The sequence below is a fragment of the Hyperolius riggenbachi genome, chromosome 10 (assembly GCF_040937935.1).
Source record: "Hyperolius riggenbachi isolate aHypRig1 chromosome 10, aHypRig1.pri, whole genome shotgun sequence".
NCBI lineage: Eukaryota > Metazoa > Chordata > Amphibia > Anura > Hyperoliidae > Hyperolius > Hyperolius riggenbachi.
Window position 1 is genome coordinate 279,893,917 of NC_090655.1, and position 18,157 is coordinate 279,912,073.

Consider the following 18,157-nt stretch of genomic DNA (forward strand, 5'->3'; position numbering starts at 1 on the left):
TTTCTAGGACAAGTGCTTGTACTGTACCTCTAATGGGAGGACAGAGCTGCTCCTGTGCAGCAAGGAATGTACCAGGGCATGCTGGGATATTTCTAGGACAAGCGCTTGTACTGTACCTCTAATGGGAGGACAGAGCTGTTCCTGTGCAGCAGAGAATGCACCAGGGCATGTTGGGCCATTTCTAGGACAAGCGCTTGTACTGTACCTCCAATGGGAGGACAGAGCTGCTCCTGTGCAGCAGGGAATGTACCAGGGCATGCTGGGATATTTCTAGGACAAGTGCTTGTACTGTACCTCCAATGGGAGGACAGAGCTGCTCCTGTGCAGCAGAGAATGTACGAGGGCATGCTGGGCCATTTCTAGGACAAGTGCTTGTACTGTACCTTCAATGGGAGGACAGAGCTGCTCCTGTGCAGCAGGGAATGTACCAGGGCATTCTGGGCCATTTCTAGGACAAGTGCTTGTACTGTACCTCTAACGGGAGTAACTGCTCCTTTACAGCAGAGAATGCACCAGGGCATGCTGGGCCATTTCTAGGACAAGTGCTTGTACTGTACCTCCAATGGGAGGACAGAGCTGTTCCTGTGCAGCAGAGAATGCACCAGGGCATGTTGGGCCATTTCTAGGACAAGCGCTTGTACTGTACCTCTAATGGGAGGACAGAGCTGCTCCTGTGCAGCAAGGAATGTACCAGGGCATGCTGGGATATTTCTAGGACAAGCGCTTGTACTGTACCTCTAATGGGAGGACAGAGCTGTTCCTGTGCAGCAGAGAATGCACCAGGGCATGTTGGGCCATTTCTAGGACAAGCGCTTGTACTGTACCTCCAATGGGAGGACAGAGCTTCTCCTGTGCAGCAGGGAATGTACCAGGGCATGCTGGGATATTTCTAGGACAAGTGCTTGTACTGTACCTCCAATGGGAGGACAGAGCTGCTCCTGTGCAGCAGAGAATGTACCAGGGCATGCTGGGCCATTTCTAGGACAAGTGCTTGTACTGTACCTCCAATGGGAGGACAGAGCTGCTCCTGTGCAGCAGAGAATGTACCAGTGCATGCTGGGCCATTTCTAGGACAAGTGCTTGTACTGTACCTTCAATGGGAGGACAGAGCTGCTCCTGTGCAGCAGGGAATGTACCAGGGCACTCTGGGCCATTTCTAGGACAAGTGCTTGTACTGTACCTCTAACGGGAGTAACTGCTCCTTTACAGCAGAGAATGCACCAGGGCATGCTGGGCCATTTCTAGGACAAGTGCTTGTACTGTACCTCCAATGGGAGGACAGAGCTGTTCCTGTGCAGCAGAGAATGCACCAGGGCATGTTGGGCCATTTCTAGGACAAGCGCTTGTACTGTACCTCCAATGGGAGGACAGAGCTGCTCCTGTGCAGCAGAGAATGTAACAGGGCATGCTGGGCCATTTCTAGGACAAGTGCTTGTACTGTACCTCCAATGGGAGGACAGAGCTGTTCCTGTGCAGCAGAGAATGCACCAGGGCATGCTGGGCTATTTCTAGGACAAGTGCTTGTACTGTACCTCCAATGGGAGGACAGAGCTGCTCCTGTGCAGCAGAGAATGTACCAGGGCATGCTGGGATATTTCTAGGACTAGTGCTTGTACTGTACCTCTAATGGGAGGACAGAGCTAGTCCTGTGCAGCAGAGAATGCACCAGGGCATGCTGGGCCATTTCTAGTACAAGTGCTTGTACTGTACCTCCAATGGGAGGACAGAGCTGCTCCTGTGCAGCAGGGAATGTACCAGGGCATGCTGGGATATTTCTAGGACAAGTGCTTGTACTGTACCTCCAATGGGAGGACAGAGCTGCTCCTGTACAGCAGAGAATGTACCAGGGCATGCTGGGCCATTTCTAGGACAAGTGCTTGTACTGTACCTTCAATGGGAGGACAGAGCTGCTCCTGTGCAGCAGGGAATGTACCAGGGCACTCTGGGCCATTTCTAGGACAAGTGCTTGTACTGTACCTCTAACGGGAGTAACTGCTCCTTTACAGCAGATAATGCACCAGGGCATGCTGGGCTATTTCTAGGACAAGTGCTTGTACTGTACCTCCAATGGGAGGACAGAGCTGCTCCTGTGCAGCAGTTAATGTACCAGGGCATGCTGGGATATTTCTAGGACAAGTGCTTGTACTGCACCTCCAATGGGAGGACAGAGCTGCTACTGTGCAGCAGAGAATGTACCAGGGCATGCTGGGATATTTCTAGGACAAGTGCTTGTACTGTACCTCCAATGGGAGGACAGAGCTGCTCCTGTGCAGCAGTGAATGTACCAGGGCATGCTGGGATATTTCTAGGACAAGTGCTTGTACTGTACCTCCAATGGAAGGACAGAGCTGCTCCTGTGCAGCAGAGAATGCACCAGGGCATGCTGGGATATTTCTAGGACAAGTGCTTGTACTGTACCTGCAATGGGAGGACAGAGCTGTTCCTGTGCAGCAGAGAATGCACCAGGGCATGCTGGGCCATTTCTAGGACAAGTGTGTGGAGATATATTGGGGTGCTGATGCTGTTAAGGATAATACAGTAATATATTTTCATTTTCCCATTTTTATATCTGCTGTGGTATGTCAAAGGTGTAGAGATGCAGGCTAGATTCATTGACTGTTCCTGTATTTGTGTGGGTGGGTCACTAGACCTACATTTGCATCTAAAGAGGTCTTCAGTGAATACGACCAGTCACCTATCACACAGGACATCCTGCTGCAATGTGAAAGCCTTAATCAATTGTCACCTGTAACCTGGAGAGATTGGAAGTGAAGGAAGTCTTTTGTTTTGTGTGTGTGCTATAGTACCCTTTTCATGTATGTGGATCTCTGGAAATCCCATTTATGTCTGAGAACGGAGACAGGAAAACGCCTTAATCAAGTTTTCACCTGGAGTTGAAAGCCTAACTTCACAATCTTTGATGTATAGTAGACTTTTACCTGGAAATGGAATATGTCTGAGATTTAATTAAAACCTAGTTCCTCCCCTCCCCAAGTAAGTTGCAGCCTTCAGGCGTAGCTCAGAGTATAAAAAGCAGAGGCAAATGCCTAGTGACCATCTGCTCTGGGAGTTAGCGCATAGCTAGAGTCGATCTCGACTTCCGGTCGAACAAGCGGCATGCTCCTGCCGACAACTTTGAGACCTTCAAGTTGGTAACGTTTTTTTTTAATCCCCATTTTTATTTTGCGCAAATATCCGTGTGTGTTATCTTTGTAACTTTTATCTTGTAACTATTTTTACTTTGTTTTTTGTAATCTTGTTGTATATATTAAGTTCTGCATTGTTCTATGTTTTTCTAGAATATTAAATTATTATTTAATAAGTTTGACTTCTGCCGTACTAAACTAACACTCATAGCCTAGAAGAGACTGAAGTGTAACCGTGTATAAGTTCATGCCTAATTGTACGCTTGAGCAACACTACCGTATGAAATTGTAATTGCATTGTGTGTGGGGGCGTTTGTCATACGTTGGCCTAAGCGCGCAGCTGACCCAACGTACGAACAACGCCAGTGCGAGTAGCGACAGCAGAGTGGCTAACAGTATCGTTCGGAACGACTGTTAGTGGGTCTTTGCTTCACGACAGTGTAAGATTGCAACTGTGTGTGTGTGTGGGTGCGTGGCGTTCCCGTATTTGGCCTAAGCGCAAAGCTGACCCAAATACGAAAACGCGGAGTGCGCGCTGAGGACTCGACAGCAGAGTGGAAGTGTCTAGCAACGCTAGTGGTGGCAGTGAGAGGTGTTTTGAGGGGTTCCAGCCTTGTTTGTAGCTTAAATAAGGCTGTTCCCCGCTTAATCTGGTCAAACCCGCAGTCGGGAACCGTATACGCAGGCGTGCCGCGGGCCGGTTCCTGACATAATTGGCTGGCAGTGGTGGCATCGTTTAGTACATTAGTACGCAGTTTAGTTCGCTATTCTGAGTACTAAAGGCTGGAAGCTTGCTAGAAGCAACTAGCCTACAGAAGTCTACTCAGTGCAGAAACTATATACGTTTTTTTTTTGTTCAAAGATACACACTTGGTGTTTTGCTTTCCCTTCCCCCCTTTTTTTTCTTTTTATTTTTTGCAACACTATGGCTCAGAAAGCATCCAGCTATGCAAGGCAAAACAAAGAGATACTACTCAACCTGTGTGAGCACAAGGGCATCGAGACGGTGAGCGGCCAGACTAAGGAGCAGTTAGTTCGTGCGCTCGAGGAGTATGATGAGGCAGAGCGAGCCCGTGCTTCAACGTCAGCAGATGCAGCTCACGACACGCCAGAGGAGGAATCGCTCCCGCCACAGAATGCGAGTGGAGACGATGTCCTGGACGATCCACCAAGCAGGGAGATGCCATCTCTGGAAGCTGATCTACAGCTACTGAACTCGGCTGATCCTGAACTGCGCCTAAAGCTGATCCTACTGCACCGACAGGCAGAGGAGGGGAGAGCTGAACGGCGACGCCAGGCCGAGAGTGAAAGACGCCGGGCGGAGGAGGGAAGAGCTGAACGGCAACACCAGCTGGAGCTGGCTAAACTTCAGCAGCAGAACCGGTCTGCTGGACCCGCAGAACGCGAAGGTGAGCGAGTCCACAGAATCCCCCTGGATAAGTTCCCCGCTATGGACAAGGACTCTGACATAGACACTTTCCTACAGGGGTTTGAAAGGACTTGTCGGCAGTATGGGGTGCCCCGTGAGCAGTGGTCAAGATACCTCACACCAGGGCTGAGAGGCAAGGCCCTGGAGGCGTTTGTGAGTCTCCCCCAGGAGGAAGAAACAGACTTTGAGGCGATTAAGAAAGCCATTATTGCGCGATACCACCTCACGCCAGAGGTGTATCGCAAACGTTTCAGGACCGTGCAGCGAGGTCCTAATGACAGCTACCTGGATCATGCTTGCAACCTGCGCACTGCCTTCCAGCAGTGGTTAAAAGGACTGTCGGTTGAAACCTTTGATGCCCTGCAGGAACTGATGATAAAAGACCAGTTCCTACACACCTGTCCTGTTGAGGTCCGGCTGTTTGTGCTGGATCGAGAACCAAAGACAGTGGATGAGGCTGCGGAAATGGCCGATGCCTACACCGCCCATAGAGCACCTGAGTCCCGGAGGACTACTACGCCCAGCTGGAGAGGAGAACAGAGGGCTAAACCTGTTTCACCCAGCACCCAGAGGAGGCAAGCACCGCTGTCTCCTGGATTCAGGCAACCAACCACTGACACTCGGAAATGCTTTGTATGTGACAGGGTGGGTCATATCAGCACGACTTGCCCAGAGAGGAAGAGGGAGGCCCCAAAATCCAGTGAGGCCTCAAACCCCAGTGAAGTCCCAACGGCTTTGTGTGCTACCAGGAATGCCACTGGCTATGCAGAGAATCTGCAGCTTGTCACGGTTGGGGGTACAGTTGCCACTGGGCTGAGAGACACTGGAGCAGAAGTGACTCTCATACATCCCCAGCTTGTGAACCCAGAGCAGTACATACCTGGAAAAATGATTGCTGTCAGAGGAATTGGGGGTGTCACCCCAGCCATACCCACCGCCTTGGTCCACCTGGATTGGGGGGCCGGCAGTGGACTGAAAGAAGTTGGGGTAACTGACAAAATCCCCACCAACGTTTTGCTGGGTACTGACCTGGGACGGTTAGTAGCCCGGTATGAGCCGAATCCAACCCCCGTGGAGCCTGCATCCCCAGCAGAAATTCAGGACTCTTGCAAGGCACTGTTGGATAATGCTGTGCAAATGGGGAGTGCTGGTGAGGCCCCAGGGGCTATGGACTGTGTGCTAGGAGCCAGCCCTAGTGAGTCTCCAGTGCCTAGGCCTGGAGTGGGACATGTTGATACAAAGAATGCAGAAATTGATGTCATTTATGACGCCCGGACTATCGAGGCGATCGATGCAAGAACTGTTGATGCTACTTGTGAAGTGCTGAGTAGCAATGTGTGTAATGATACAGATAATGTTGATGTTTTATGTGATGTCCCAAATGACAATATATGTAGGGCTGATAATGCTGATGTCATGTGTGTTGTGCTACGTAATGCTGTGTGTCATGTGGACACTCCGTCAGCTGCAGGAGGAACCCGCGGCGCTCGCTGGGCTGCAGCAGGTGGACTGTCCACTGAAGGGGCAGATGGCACCAGGCCAGATCCTTCCCCTTCAGATGGTTTCAAGACCAAAGGTGATGTGGTTCATGATATGTGTAAGGTGGGCGCTCCCTCGGCTGCCGTGGTAACCCGCAGCGCTAGCGGGTCTACAGCAGAGGGACTGTCCACTGAAGTGACAAATGTTGCTGGGTCAGCCACATCCATTTCGGAACCTGGCCCTGAGGGCCCAGGAGCCTCTCCGTCTGCAGCCTTCCTGGAATGTGTGACAGGCAGCACTGAGCTCTCTGGGGCTGTTCGATTTGACAGCACCCTGGAAGAGCTCAGGGGGCTAGCCAGCAGGTCACCAGCTGGGAGGGGCGGGCTGAGAGGGTTCTGGGAAGTTATTCCCTCGGAGCTGTCCGAAGTGGAGGAGGCAGACCGGCAGATACTCGTTCCCCACAGGGACCGAGAGATAGCTCCTGCCACTATAGAGAGAGTGCGTGTAGCGACGGTTGGAACCCTTCCCCAGCTGCAGCACTGTCTCTATGGTCGCCAATTCACGGTTGTCACTGCCTCACATTCCCCTGGTTGGTTACGTCAGGTTGCCAAGGGCAACGACACATTGCAGCAACCTGACCTAGCTTTCCAGTTGTGTAGCTTGGAGCTAACTGACAGGTGGGGAACCCTCCTGAGGATGCTAAAGGGTTACCCCACCCGGCCAGGCCGTCAATGTAGGCTTTGGCAGGATGATGCGTTAGATTCACCTGCCAGCGCCATCTGGAAGGGGAGCAATCATGGGAATGCGGACGGGCTGTCCCGTCAAGCAGAACCAACAGTGTAGGTGCTGGCAGGATGATCTGGGAAGATCGTCTGCCTTGCACCAAGTTAACGGCGGAGGTGTGGAGATATATTGGGGTGCTGATGCTGTTAAGGATAATACAGTAATATATTTTCATTTTCCCATTTTTATATCTGCTGTGGTATGTCAAAGGTGTAGAGATGCAGGCTAGATTCATTGACTGTTCCTGTATTTGTGTGGGTGGGTCACTAGACCTACATTTGCATCTAAAGAGGTCTTCAGTGAATACGACCAGTCACCTATCACACAGGACATCCTGCTGCAATGTGAAAGCCTTAATCAATTGTCACCTGTAACCTGGAGAGATTGGAAGTGAAGGAAGTCTTTTGTTTTGTGTGTGTGCTATAGTACCCTTTTCATGTATGTGGATCTCTGGAAATCCCATTTATGTCTGAGAACGGAGACAGGAAAACGCCTTAATCAAGTTTTCACCTGGAGTTGAAAGCCTAACTTCACAATCTTTGATGTATAGTAGACTTTTACCTGGAAATGGAATATGTCTGAGATTTAATTAAAACCTAGTTCCTCCCCTCCCCAAGTAAGTTGCAGCCTTCAGGCGTAGCTCAGAGTATAAAAAGCAGAGGCAAATGCCTAGTGACCATCTGCTCTGGGAGTTAGCGCATAGCTAGAGTCGATCTCGACTTCCGGTCGAACAAGCGGCATGCTCCTGCCGACAACTTTGAGACCTTCAAGTTGGTAACGTTTTTTTTTAATCCCCATTTTTATTTTGCGCAAATATCCGTGTGTGTTATCTTTGTAACTTTTATCTTGTAACTATTTTTACTTTGTTTTTTGTAATCTTGTTGTATATATTAAGTTCTGCATTGTTCTATGTTTTTCTAGAATATTAAATTATTATTTAATAAGTTTGACTTCTGCCGTACTAAACTAACACTCATAGCCTAGAAGAGACTGAAGTGTAACCGTGTATAAGTTCATGCCTAATTGTACGCTTGAGCAACACTACCGTATGAAATTGTAATTGCATTGTGTGTGGGGGCGTTTGTCATACGTTGGCCTAAGCGCGCAGCTGACCCAACGTACGAACAACGCCAGTGCGAGTAGCGACAGCAGAGTGGCTAACAGTATCGTTCGGAACGACTGTTAGTGGGTCTTTGCTTCACGACAGTGTAAGATTGCAACTGTGTGTGTGTGTGGGTGCGTGGCGTTCCCGTATTTGGCCTAAGCGCAAAGCTGACCCAAATACGAAAACGCGGAGTGCGCGCTGAGGACTCGACAGCAGAGTGGAAGTGTCTAGCAACGCTAGTGGTGGCAGTGAGAGGTGTTTTGAGGGGTTCCAGCCTTGTTTGTAGCTTAAATAAGGCTGTTCCCCGCTTAATCTGGTCAAACCCGCAGTCGGGAACCGTATACGCAGGCGTGCCGCGGGCCGGTTCCTGACAAAGTGCTTGTACTGTACCTCCAATGGGAGGACAGAGCTGCTCCTGTGCAGCAGAGAATGTACCAGGGCATGCTGGGATATTTCTAGGACAAGCGCTTGTACTGTACCTCCAATGGGAGGACAGAGCTGCTCCTGTGCAGCAGTGAATGTACCAGGGCATGCTGGGATATTTCTAGGACAAGTGCTTGTACTGTACCTCCAATGGGAGGACAGAGCTGCTCCTGTGCAGCAGAGAATGTACCAGGGCATGCTGGGCCATTTCTAGGACAAGTGCTTGTACTGTACCTCCAATGGGAGGACAGAGCTGCTCCTGTGCAGCAGAGAATGTACCAGGGCATGCTGGGATATTTCTAGGACAAGCGCTTGTACTGTACCTCCAATGGGAGGACAGAGCTGCTCCTGTGCAGCAGTGAATGTACCAGGGCATGCTGGGATATTTCTAGGACAAGTGCTTGTACTGTACCTCCAATGGGAGGACAGAGCTGTTCCTGTGCAGCAGTGAATGTACCAGGGCATGCTGGGATATTTCTAGGACAAGTGCTTGTACTGTACCTCCAATGGGAGGACAGAGCTGCTCCTGTGCAGCAGAGAATGTACCAGGGCATGCTGGGATATTTCTAGGACAAGTGCTTGTACTGTACCTCCAATGGGAGGACAGAGCTGCTCCTGTGCAGCAGAGAATGTACCAGGGCATGCTGGGATATTTCTAGGACTAGCGCTTGTACTGTACCTCCAATGGGAGGACAGAGCTGCTCCTGTGCAGCAGAGAATGTAGCAGGGCATGCTGGGAAATATCTAGGACAAGTGCTTGTACTGTACCTCCAATGGGAGGACAGAGCTGCTCCTGTGCAGCAGAGAATGCACCAGGGCAAGCTGGGCCATTTCTAGAATGATTTCTGATATAGTAAACTTCTCATATAGTCCCGGTCCCCTGGAGGTTACTATAATGAGCTTATACTGTAGAAGTCTTGGCCACTATGTTGTAGGTCTTGTATTGCCAGCCAGGAAAGATTCTGAAGACTTACAAGGAGGAAAACAATGATACAGGCAACCAATGCATAACCTGAGCACCTAAATCACCTTTCATAAGATGTACTGTGTATTTACTGGGATTCCCACTTCCTCCCTATAAAACCACGGTTACTGCAGCAGGGGACAGGCAACCACAGAGGAGTCTCCAACACTGCTAAACCACTTTATAGATTGAATGAGATCAGAATTCACCTACGTATTTCAGCCTATTAATAGTTCCTGCAGTGGCTTCTCTGCCTCCCCTTCCTTCAAAGACCTGCTAAGGAGACCATAAAAGCAGAGCGTCCTGATTCCTCCACTAATAAGGAGACACAGGCTGTACTGCAGGGCAGGTGCTGAGGGGCGGGGCTAATTCACATACAACTGATCATTAAAGGTAGCCATACACTGGCCGATTTGCCATCAGATTCGACCAACAGATAGATCCCTCTCTGATCGAATCTGATCAGAGAGGGATCGTATGGCTGCCTTTACTGCAAACAGATTGTGAACCGATTTCAGCCTGTGGTGGTGGTGGTGCTGCCGCTGCTCCCCCTGCCCGCACACATTACCTGCTCCGCCGGCGCGACTCTAGTCCCCAGGTCTCCGCTGCCTTCTCCGCTGTCTTTTCCGCTCTGGTCTGGTCTCCGCCATGCTTCACTTCTTCCTGCCCGGCAGGAAGTTTAAACAGTAGAGCACCCTCTACTGTTTAAACTTCCTGCCGGGCTAGAAGAAGTGAAGCATGCCGGACCCGGAGACCAGACCAAAGCGGAGACGGAGCAGCGGTGACCGGGGTGAGTTGTGCCGGTGGAGCAGGTAATGTATTGCCACTCTATTGCGTCGGTCGTCGGGTCTCAAACGCCGCTGGCGACGCGCTCCCTACCCGCGGGCGATCGACGGTAATTTCCCGCACGGAGCGTTCGACGGGATCGATCAAATTTCGGGATGAAATAGATCGAAATTTAGCGTGTAGCATGAACGATGTGACAGCAGATTCGATCCCAGTGATCGAATTTCCTGTCGATCGGCGGGGGAATCGGCCTAGTGTATGGCCAGCTTAACCCTTTGAAGTCTGGGTTGTGATTTATCGATTGACAACCACCTTACTGCTGTGCATTTGCACTCCACTATGGAGGTAACAGAAAAGCAAAGATACAGTTTCTATCAGTGTTAGATATGATAGGTCAGGGCTTGAGTGAAAAGCAAGGTTTATCTATCCTGCTTCATGAAAACATGTAAGATTTCACCCAGGAAGTGGAGATTTTTCTCAGAAGAGAGTGTTCTGGCCTAATACACTTGTCATAAGATTTCCATTCTATCTGAATATCAGCTCTATGCATGAGGACTCTCACTTGGAAGTTATAAGAAAATCATAGCTCTAGTTTGAGGATTGTGGAGACTTTATATCAGAGTTACCCAACCCTATCCTTAAAGAGACTCTGTAACAAAATGCTCAGCCTTATTTCTTCTATCCTATAAGGTCCTATACCTGTTCTAATGTGGTCTGGATTACTGCAGCCTTTTCTAGTTGCACTGTCTCTGTAATATATCTAAACTTCTTTTCTTTGTCAAGCTTTGTCGACCCAGAGAGGAATGCACTTCCTCTGCTGTGATAGGGAGAAGTTATGCACACCCACCTCTGCTGTGATGTGTGTATGAGTCACAGGCAAGGTCTCTGCTCACAACCAGTGTGTCTGCAGCTCATGGAGCGGTGACCTTGTGAATAGCTGTGAGTACAGAGGATCAGTGTACAGCCCAGACAAGCAGCTAAAGCAACAAGTTGAGTAACATTCCAGCAGTCAAGTCACTTTTGAGAGGAGCCACTGCAAACAGGCACCTGCTCTGATGATGTATATCCTGTTTGGCAGCCATCTTCATTGTTTGCAAAAACAATGAATAAAACCGTGATTTTACCAAGAAAGCAGCGGGAGCAGCGAAAATGTCACAGAGGGGTCTAGGAGAAGACAACAAACAGGCTGGTACGTTTATTTATGTAAGATTTTCACAGTACAGATTCTCTTTAAGGCCCACCAACAGTACATGTTTTGTAGATAATCACAAATATTCACAGGTGAGGCAATTAGTGTCTCAGCAGAGCTGATTAACTACCACTGTGGATTCACACAAAACGTGCACTGTTGGTGGGCCCTGAGTACAGGGCTGGGGAACACTGCTCTATATGATTTCTGCTGTAAAGATATAAACCAATCGGAGAGGATCAGCCCTGGAATGACTGGGGAGTCAGAAGTGGCCCCTTTGCAGATTTGTGCCTCCATTGTGATGTATATGTTATCAGTTTCTGGTAAAAGTGGATGTGTTTCTGGAGCTGTGTCAGATCCCTTATGGGGAAGAGCTTTAATAAAGATATAACCTTCTGATGAGGAAGGAGATCATCGTTACATTAGAAGCCCACAGTTGCTGCTGATACGGCCTGAGCAGAGCGAGAGATGCCCAATCAGCAGATACACCTGGAGAGACCAGCCTACACTCTCCCCAGCACTGGTAACTGGCTGATGATTTAGCACTGAGTCAGGTGAGTCTTCCTACTGAGTCCACTTCCCTCACTAACTCACCCAGGTGAGGCATTTAACATGAGGACTGGGCCGGAGACGGATCATACAATGTAAAACAATACTAGTTGCCTGCCCCCCCCCCCCCCCCTGCAGACTGCAGTAGTGTCTGAATAACACCAGAAACAAGCGTGCAGCTAATCTTGTCAGATCTGACAATAATGTAACACCTGATCTGCTGCATGCTTGTTCAGGGGCTATGGCTAAAAGTATTAGAGGCAGAGGATCAGCAGGGCTGCCAGGCAACTGGTATTGCTTAAAAGGAAATAAATATGGCAGCCTTCATATCCTTCTCACTTCAGTTGTCCTTTAAAACTGGATGATATTCTAGAAAGGCAGTAAAATAAACATCTCGGGATAAAAGACATTTTTTCTTTGGGGATCCTTCTGGGATCAGAGAAGGCGGCTTCACGAAAAAAGAAAGAAACAGAAAGACTTGGATTCCCAATAAAAGCAATTGCAGAAAATCCATCTTTATTGTCACTCCTGATCATTCTGCTCCAGAGAACTGGTGATGACAAGTTTACAATGTGACAATTCTCACACTTCTATCAGACATTGCAAATAAACGTTCAAAACTAATGGTTACTCAGATTCACTTGGGGTCCATATCACCCTGCCCAGGAACCCAGCACACACATCACTAGGGGTCCATATCACCCTGCCCAGGACCCCAGCACACACATCACTGGGGTCCATATCACCCTGCCCAGGACCCCAGCACACACATCACTGGGGGTCCATATCACCCTGCCCAGGACCCCAGCACACACATCACTGGGGGGTCCATATCACCCTGCCCAGGACCCCAGCACACACATCACTGGGGGTCCATATCACCCTGCCCAGGACCCCAGCACACACATCACTGGGGGTCCATATCACCCTGCCCAGGACCCCAGCACACACATCACTGGGGGTCCATATCACCCTGCCCAGGACCCCAGCACACACATCACTGGGGGTCCATATCACCCTGCCCAGGACCCCAGCACACACATCACTGGGGGTCCATATCACCCTGCCCAGGACCCCAGCACACACATCACTGGGGGTCCATATCACCCTGCCCAGGACCCCAGCACACACATCACTGGGGGTCCATATCACCCTGCCCAGGACCCCAGCACACACATCACTGGGGGTCCATATCACCCTGCCCAGGACCCCAGCACACACATCACTGGGGGTCCATATCACCCTGCCCAGGACCCCAGCACACACATCATTGGGGGTCCATATCACCCTGCCCAGGACCCCAGCACACACATCACTGGGGGTCCATATCACCCTGCCCAGGACCCCAGCACACACATCACTGGGGGTCCATATCACCCTGCCCAGGACCCCAGCACACACATCACTGGGGGTCCATATCACCCTGCCCAGGACCCCAGCACACACATCACTGGGGGTCCATATCACCCTGCCCAGGACCCCAGCACACACATCACTGGGGGTCCATATCACCCTGCCCAGGACCCCAGCACACACATCACTGGGGGTCCATATCACCCTGCCCAGGACCCCAGCACACACATCACTGGGGGTCCATATCACCCTGCCCAGGACCCCAGCACACACATCACTGGGGGTCCATATCACCCTGCCCAGGAACCCAGCACACACATCACTGGGGGTCCATATCACCCTCCCCAGGACCCCAGCACACACATCACTGGGGGTCCATATCACCCTGCCCAGGACCCCAGCACACACATCACTGGGGTCCATATCACCCTGCCCAGGACCCCAGCACACACATCACTGGGGTCCATATCACCCTGCCCAGGAACCCAGCACACACATCACTGGGGTCCATATCACCCTGCCCAGGATCCCAGCACACACATCACTGGGGGTCCATATCACCCTGCCCAGCAAACACATCACTGGGGTCCATATCACCCTGCCCAGGACCCCAGCACACACATCACTGGGGGTCCATATCACCCTGCCCAGCACACACATCACTGGGGGTGCATATCACCCTGCCCAGGACCCCAGCACACACATCACTGGGGGTCCATATCACCCTGCCCAGCACACACATCACTGGGGGTCCATATCACCCTGCCCAGGAATCCAGCACACACATCACTGGGGGTCCATATCACCCTGCCCAGGAACCCAGCACACACATCACTGGGGTCCATATCACCCTGCCCAGGACCCCAGCACACACATCACTGGGGGTCCATATCACCCTGCCCAGGACCCCAGCACACACATCACTGGGGGTCCATATCACCCTGCCCAGGAACCCAGCACACACATCACTGGGGGTCCATATCACCCTGCCCAGGAACCCAGCACACACATCACAGGAGCCATCCTAAACCTACTTCAATAGAGTTATGACGGCAGTAAAATCCTCCCAAAGGGGAAGATTGCAGCACATGTATACCCTGTGGCTAATTTGAATGTTTTATCCTACTTCCTGTTCCGATTAAGGTAGAGAGGACGTCTCATGGGTGCAGTCCTTTCAATTCCTGTAAAAGACTCAATTCCTACCACACTCGCCAACTACCGCCCAGTGTCCCTTCTCCCATTTGCATCCAAACTACTTGAACGCCATATACATGCAGAATTAAGCCATTATTTATCTGCTAACTCCCTACTTGATCAGTTCCAGTCTGGCTTTCCCTCTAACCACTCCACGGAAACGGCCCTTACCAAAGTGGCCAATGACCTTCTTACAGCCAAATCCAAAGGTCAATTTTCCATACTCAACCTTCTTGACCTGTCATCAGCATTTGATACTGTCGACCACACCTTACTCCTACAAATACTTTCAAATGCAGGAATAAAGGGCCTCGCTCTCAAATGGTTATCTTCCTACCTCTCTGGAAGGTCCTTCACAGTATCCTACTCAGATCACATCTCTTCTCCTCATGCTTTGTCTGTCTGGGTTCCTCAAGGCTCTGTCCTTGGTCCCCTCCTCTTTTCCATCTACATGCAGTCTTGGTGACTTAATGAACTAATTCGGGTTTCAATACCACCTGTATGCAGACGATACACAACTGTACCTCTCGGCCCCAGACCTTAACTCCATTCTCAAACATGTTCCTGACTGCTTGTCTGCTATATCCTCCTTCATGTCCTCTCGCTTCCTAAAACTTAATATGAGTAAAACAGAACTAATCATTTTTCCACCGTCACTGGCCACCTCTCTGCCTGAAGTAACTATAAATGTTAATAACACTCCCATAACTTCAGTTCCCAAAGCTCGGTGCTTGGGGGTAATATTCAACTCATCTCTGTCTTTTATTCCTCATGTTCACTCCATAACCAGCTCCTGCCATCTCCAACTCAAAAACATATCTCGCATCCGTCCTTTTCTCACTCAAGACACAACTAAAATGTTAATACATGCTCTTATAATTTCTCGTCTGGACTACTGCAACATACTACTTTGTGGACTACCTTCTAACAGACTGGCCACGCTCCAGTCGGTACTGAACTCAGCTGCTCGTCTCATTCATCTTTCTTCTCGATCTTCCTCTGCTGATCCTCTCTGTCAAGCTCTTCACTGGCTGACAATTAACCAGAGGATCCAGTTCAAACTCCTAACCCTAACCTACAAAGCTCTCCACAATCTCCCCGGTACATATCCTCACTAATCGCAATCTCAGATCGGCACACGATTTTCTGTTGTCCTCCTCCAGAATCACCTCCTCACATTCACGCTTACAAGATTTTGCACGCGCTTCACCCCTCCTCTGGAATGCCCTCCCACAACACATACGTCACTCGCAAACCTTTGTTATCTTTGAACGCTCTCTAAAAACGAATTTGTTCTGACAAGCATATGTGCTACCTTAGGCCACTTCCCCTTGTCCTAAGACCAAATTGAACTCCTACTCGGTATCCTAAAACACAAAGCCTCTATATATTTGTTGCATACTACCCCTCCTGTTTCCCCCCATTCTCTTTAGATTGTTAGCAGGGCTCTTTCCCCTGTTGTGTCTTGGAAATCATTATACATTTTATTCATCATGTTACTTTTATCACTGTCATTACCACTTCTATATTTTGTATTCTGTATGAATTTTTTGGATTTTATCACAAATTATGTATCTCTGTATTATTATGTACCCCATGTTTGTTTCTTACTTTGTACGGTGCCACAGAATATGTTAGTGCTTTAATAATAATAATAATAATATTATCTATTTAGCACTTGCTTGTTTATCAGGAGTGTTTGATAAGCGAGATAAAAGTGTTTTGGCTTTTATTTACTCTTCAGGAGAGCTGTGCCTGCAAACGTCTATCCTGCCTCATTTGCATAGATAAAAAGCCTGGCTCATTAACCCTTTCAATGGAAAGTATCAAAAGGAAGACAGGCAAGTTCTAACTAGACTTAGTACCATAAGTACCCATGTTTATCACATCATATCAACTCGCTTTAGAGACTTCAATGCTTTACTCACCAATGCACTGAGCAGCATGAGAAAGTCGTCAGGATTCTGGGTAAATATGCTGCCATGTGCGCTTTGCAAGAAATAAAGCAAACGTTGTAAATGGATGCATATGTTCAAGACATTTCCCACACTCTACACAAAGCTGCAATTTAGGGCTTCTCACCAGTGTGAGATCTCTCATGACTGACAAGATGTGATTTCTGTACAGAGCATTTCCCACACTCAGCACACGTATAGGGCATTTCACTAGTGTGAGATCACTCATGTTGGACAAAGTGTGATACACTCACAAACCATTTCCCACACTCAGCACATGAATAGGACTTCTCACCAGTGCGAGCCTCTCATAACTGACAAAGTGTGATTTCTGTACGAAACATTTCCCACACTCTGCACAAAGCAGCGATTTAGGGCTTCTCACCAGTGTGAGTTCTGTCATGTCTGACAAGGCTTTCTTTCTGTACAAAACATTTCCCACACTCAGCACATGAATATGGCTTCTCACCAGTGTGAGATCTCTCATGTCTGACAAGGTGTGATTTTTGCACAAAACATTTCCCACACTCAGCACATGAATAGGGTTTTTCAACAGTGTGAGATCTCTCATGTCTGACAAGGTCTGATTTATGTTTAAAACATTTCCCACATTCAGCACATGAATAGGGCTTCTCTCCAGTGTGAGTTCTCTCATGTCTGACAAGGCTTTCTTTCTGTACAAAACATTTCCCACACTCAGCACATGAATAGGGCTTCTCACCAGTGTGAGATCTCTCATGTCTGACAAGGTGTGATTTTTGTACAAAATATTTCCCACACTCGGCACATGAATAGAACTTCTCACCTCTGTGGGATTCCTTATGTTGGATCAACTGTGATTTCATAACAAAACATTTCCTACACTCAGCACATGAATATGTCCTATCACCAGTGTGTAATCTCTTATGTTTAACAAGGCATGATTTCTGTACAAAACATTTCCCACACTCTGCACATGAATAGGGCTTCTCACCAGTGTGTGATCGCTCATGTTGGACAAGGTGTGATTTCCACACAAAACCTTTTCCACACTCAGCACATGAATAGGGCTTCTCTCCGGTGTGACAACTCTCATGTCTAACAAGGTGTGATTTCTGTGCAAAACATTTCCCACACTCAGCACAAGAATAGGGCTTCTCACCAGTGTGAGTTCTCTTATGACTGACAAGGTGAGATTTCTGTACAAAACGTTTCCCACACTCAGTACATGAATATGGCTTTTCACCAGTATGAGATCTCAAATGTCTGACAAACTGAGATTCATGTACAAAACGTTTCCCACACTCTGCACATGAATAGAGCTTCTTACCAGTGTGAGATCCCTCATGTCTAACAAGGTGTGATTTCTGTGAAAAAGGCCCTTCGGAGTTAGACAGGTGAGGGGAGTCTGGGGGAATATTTGGGGTCACCAGGATATCTGCAGGAGACTCTTGTCCAGTGACATTATCATTCGTTGTACAGTCTGTGGATACAGAGAGACGAGTCTCTGAGAGGTTCCTGATGCCGGGACTCCACACTGCAAATAGAGAAACATCATCACTTTCTGTTAGAGAATTCTGAGGGGAGGAATAATTACAGTGGCTTGCAAAAGTATTCGGCCCCCTTGAAGTTTTCCACATTTTGTCACATTACTGCCACAAACATGAATCAATCTTATTGGAATTCCACGTGAAAGACCAACACAAAGTGGTGTACACGTGAGAAGTGGAATGAATATCATACATCATTCCAAACATTTTTTACAAATAAATAACTGCAAAGTGGGGTGTGCGTAATTATTCAGCCCCCTTTGGTCTGAGTGC

The 18,157-nt window shown here is 49.0% G+C and overlaps 1 protein-coding gene across 1 annotated transcript in view; it reads right to left on the bottom strand.

Annotated features, from left to right (window-relative positions):
• The window catches only part of LOC137537243 (uncharacterized), a 101,400-nt gene that overhangs the window by 22,685 nt on the left and 60,558 nt on the right, over positions 1–18,157 (bottom strand). Inside the window, 5 exon segments of the mRNA XM_068259334.1 lie at positions 16,483–16,565; positions 16,614–16,662; positions 16,741–16,962; positions 16,965–17,166; positions 17,168–17,871. Of these exon segments, the coding sequence (XP_068115435.1) occupies positions 16,483–16,565; positions 16,614–16,662; positions 16,741–16,962; positions 16,965–17,166; positions 17,168–17,871 (1,260 nt within the window).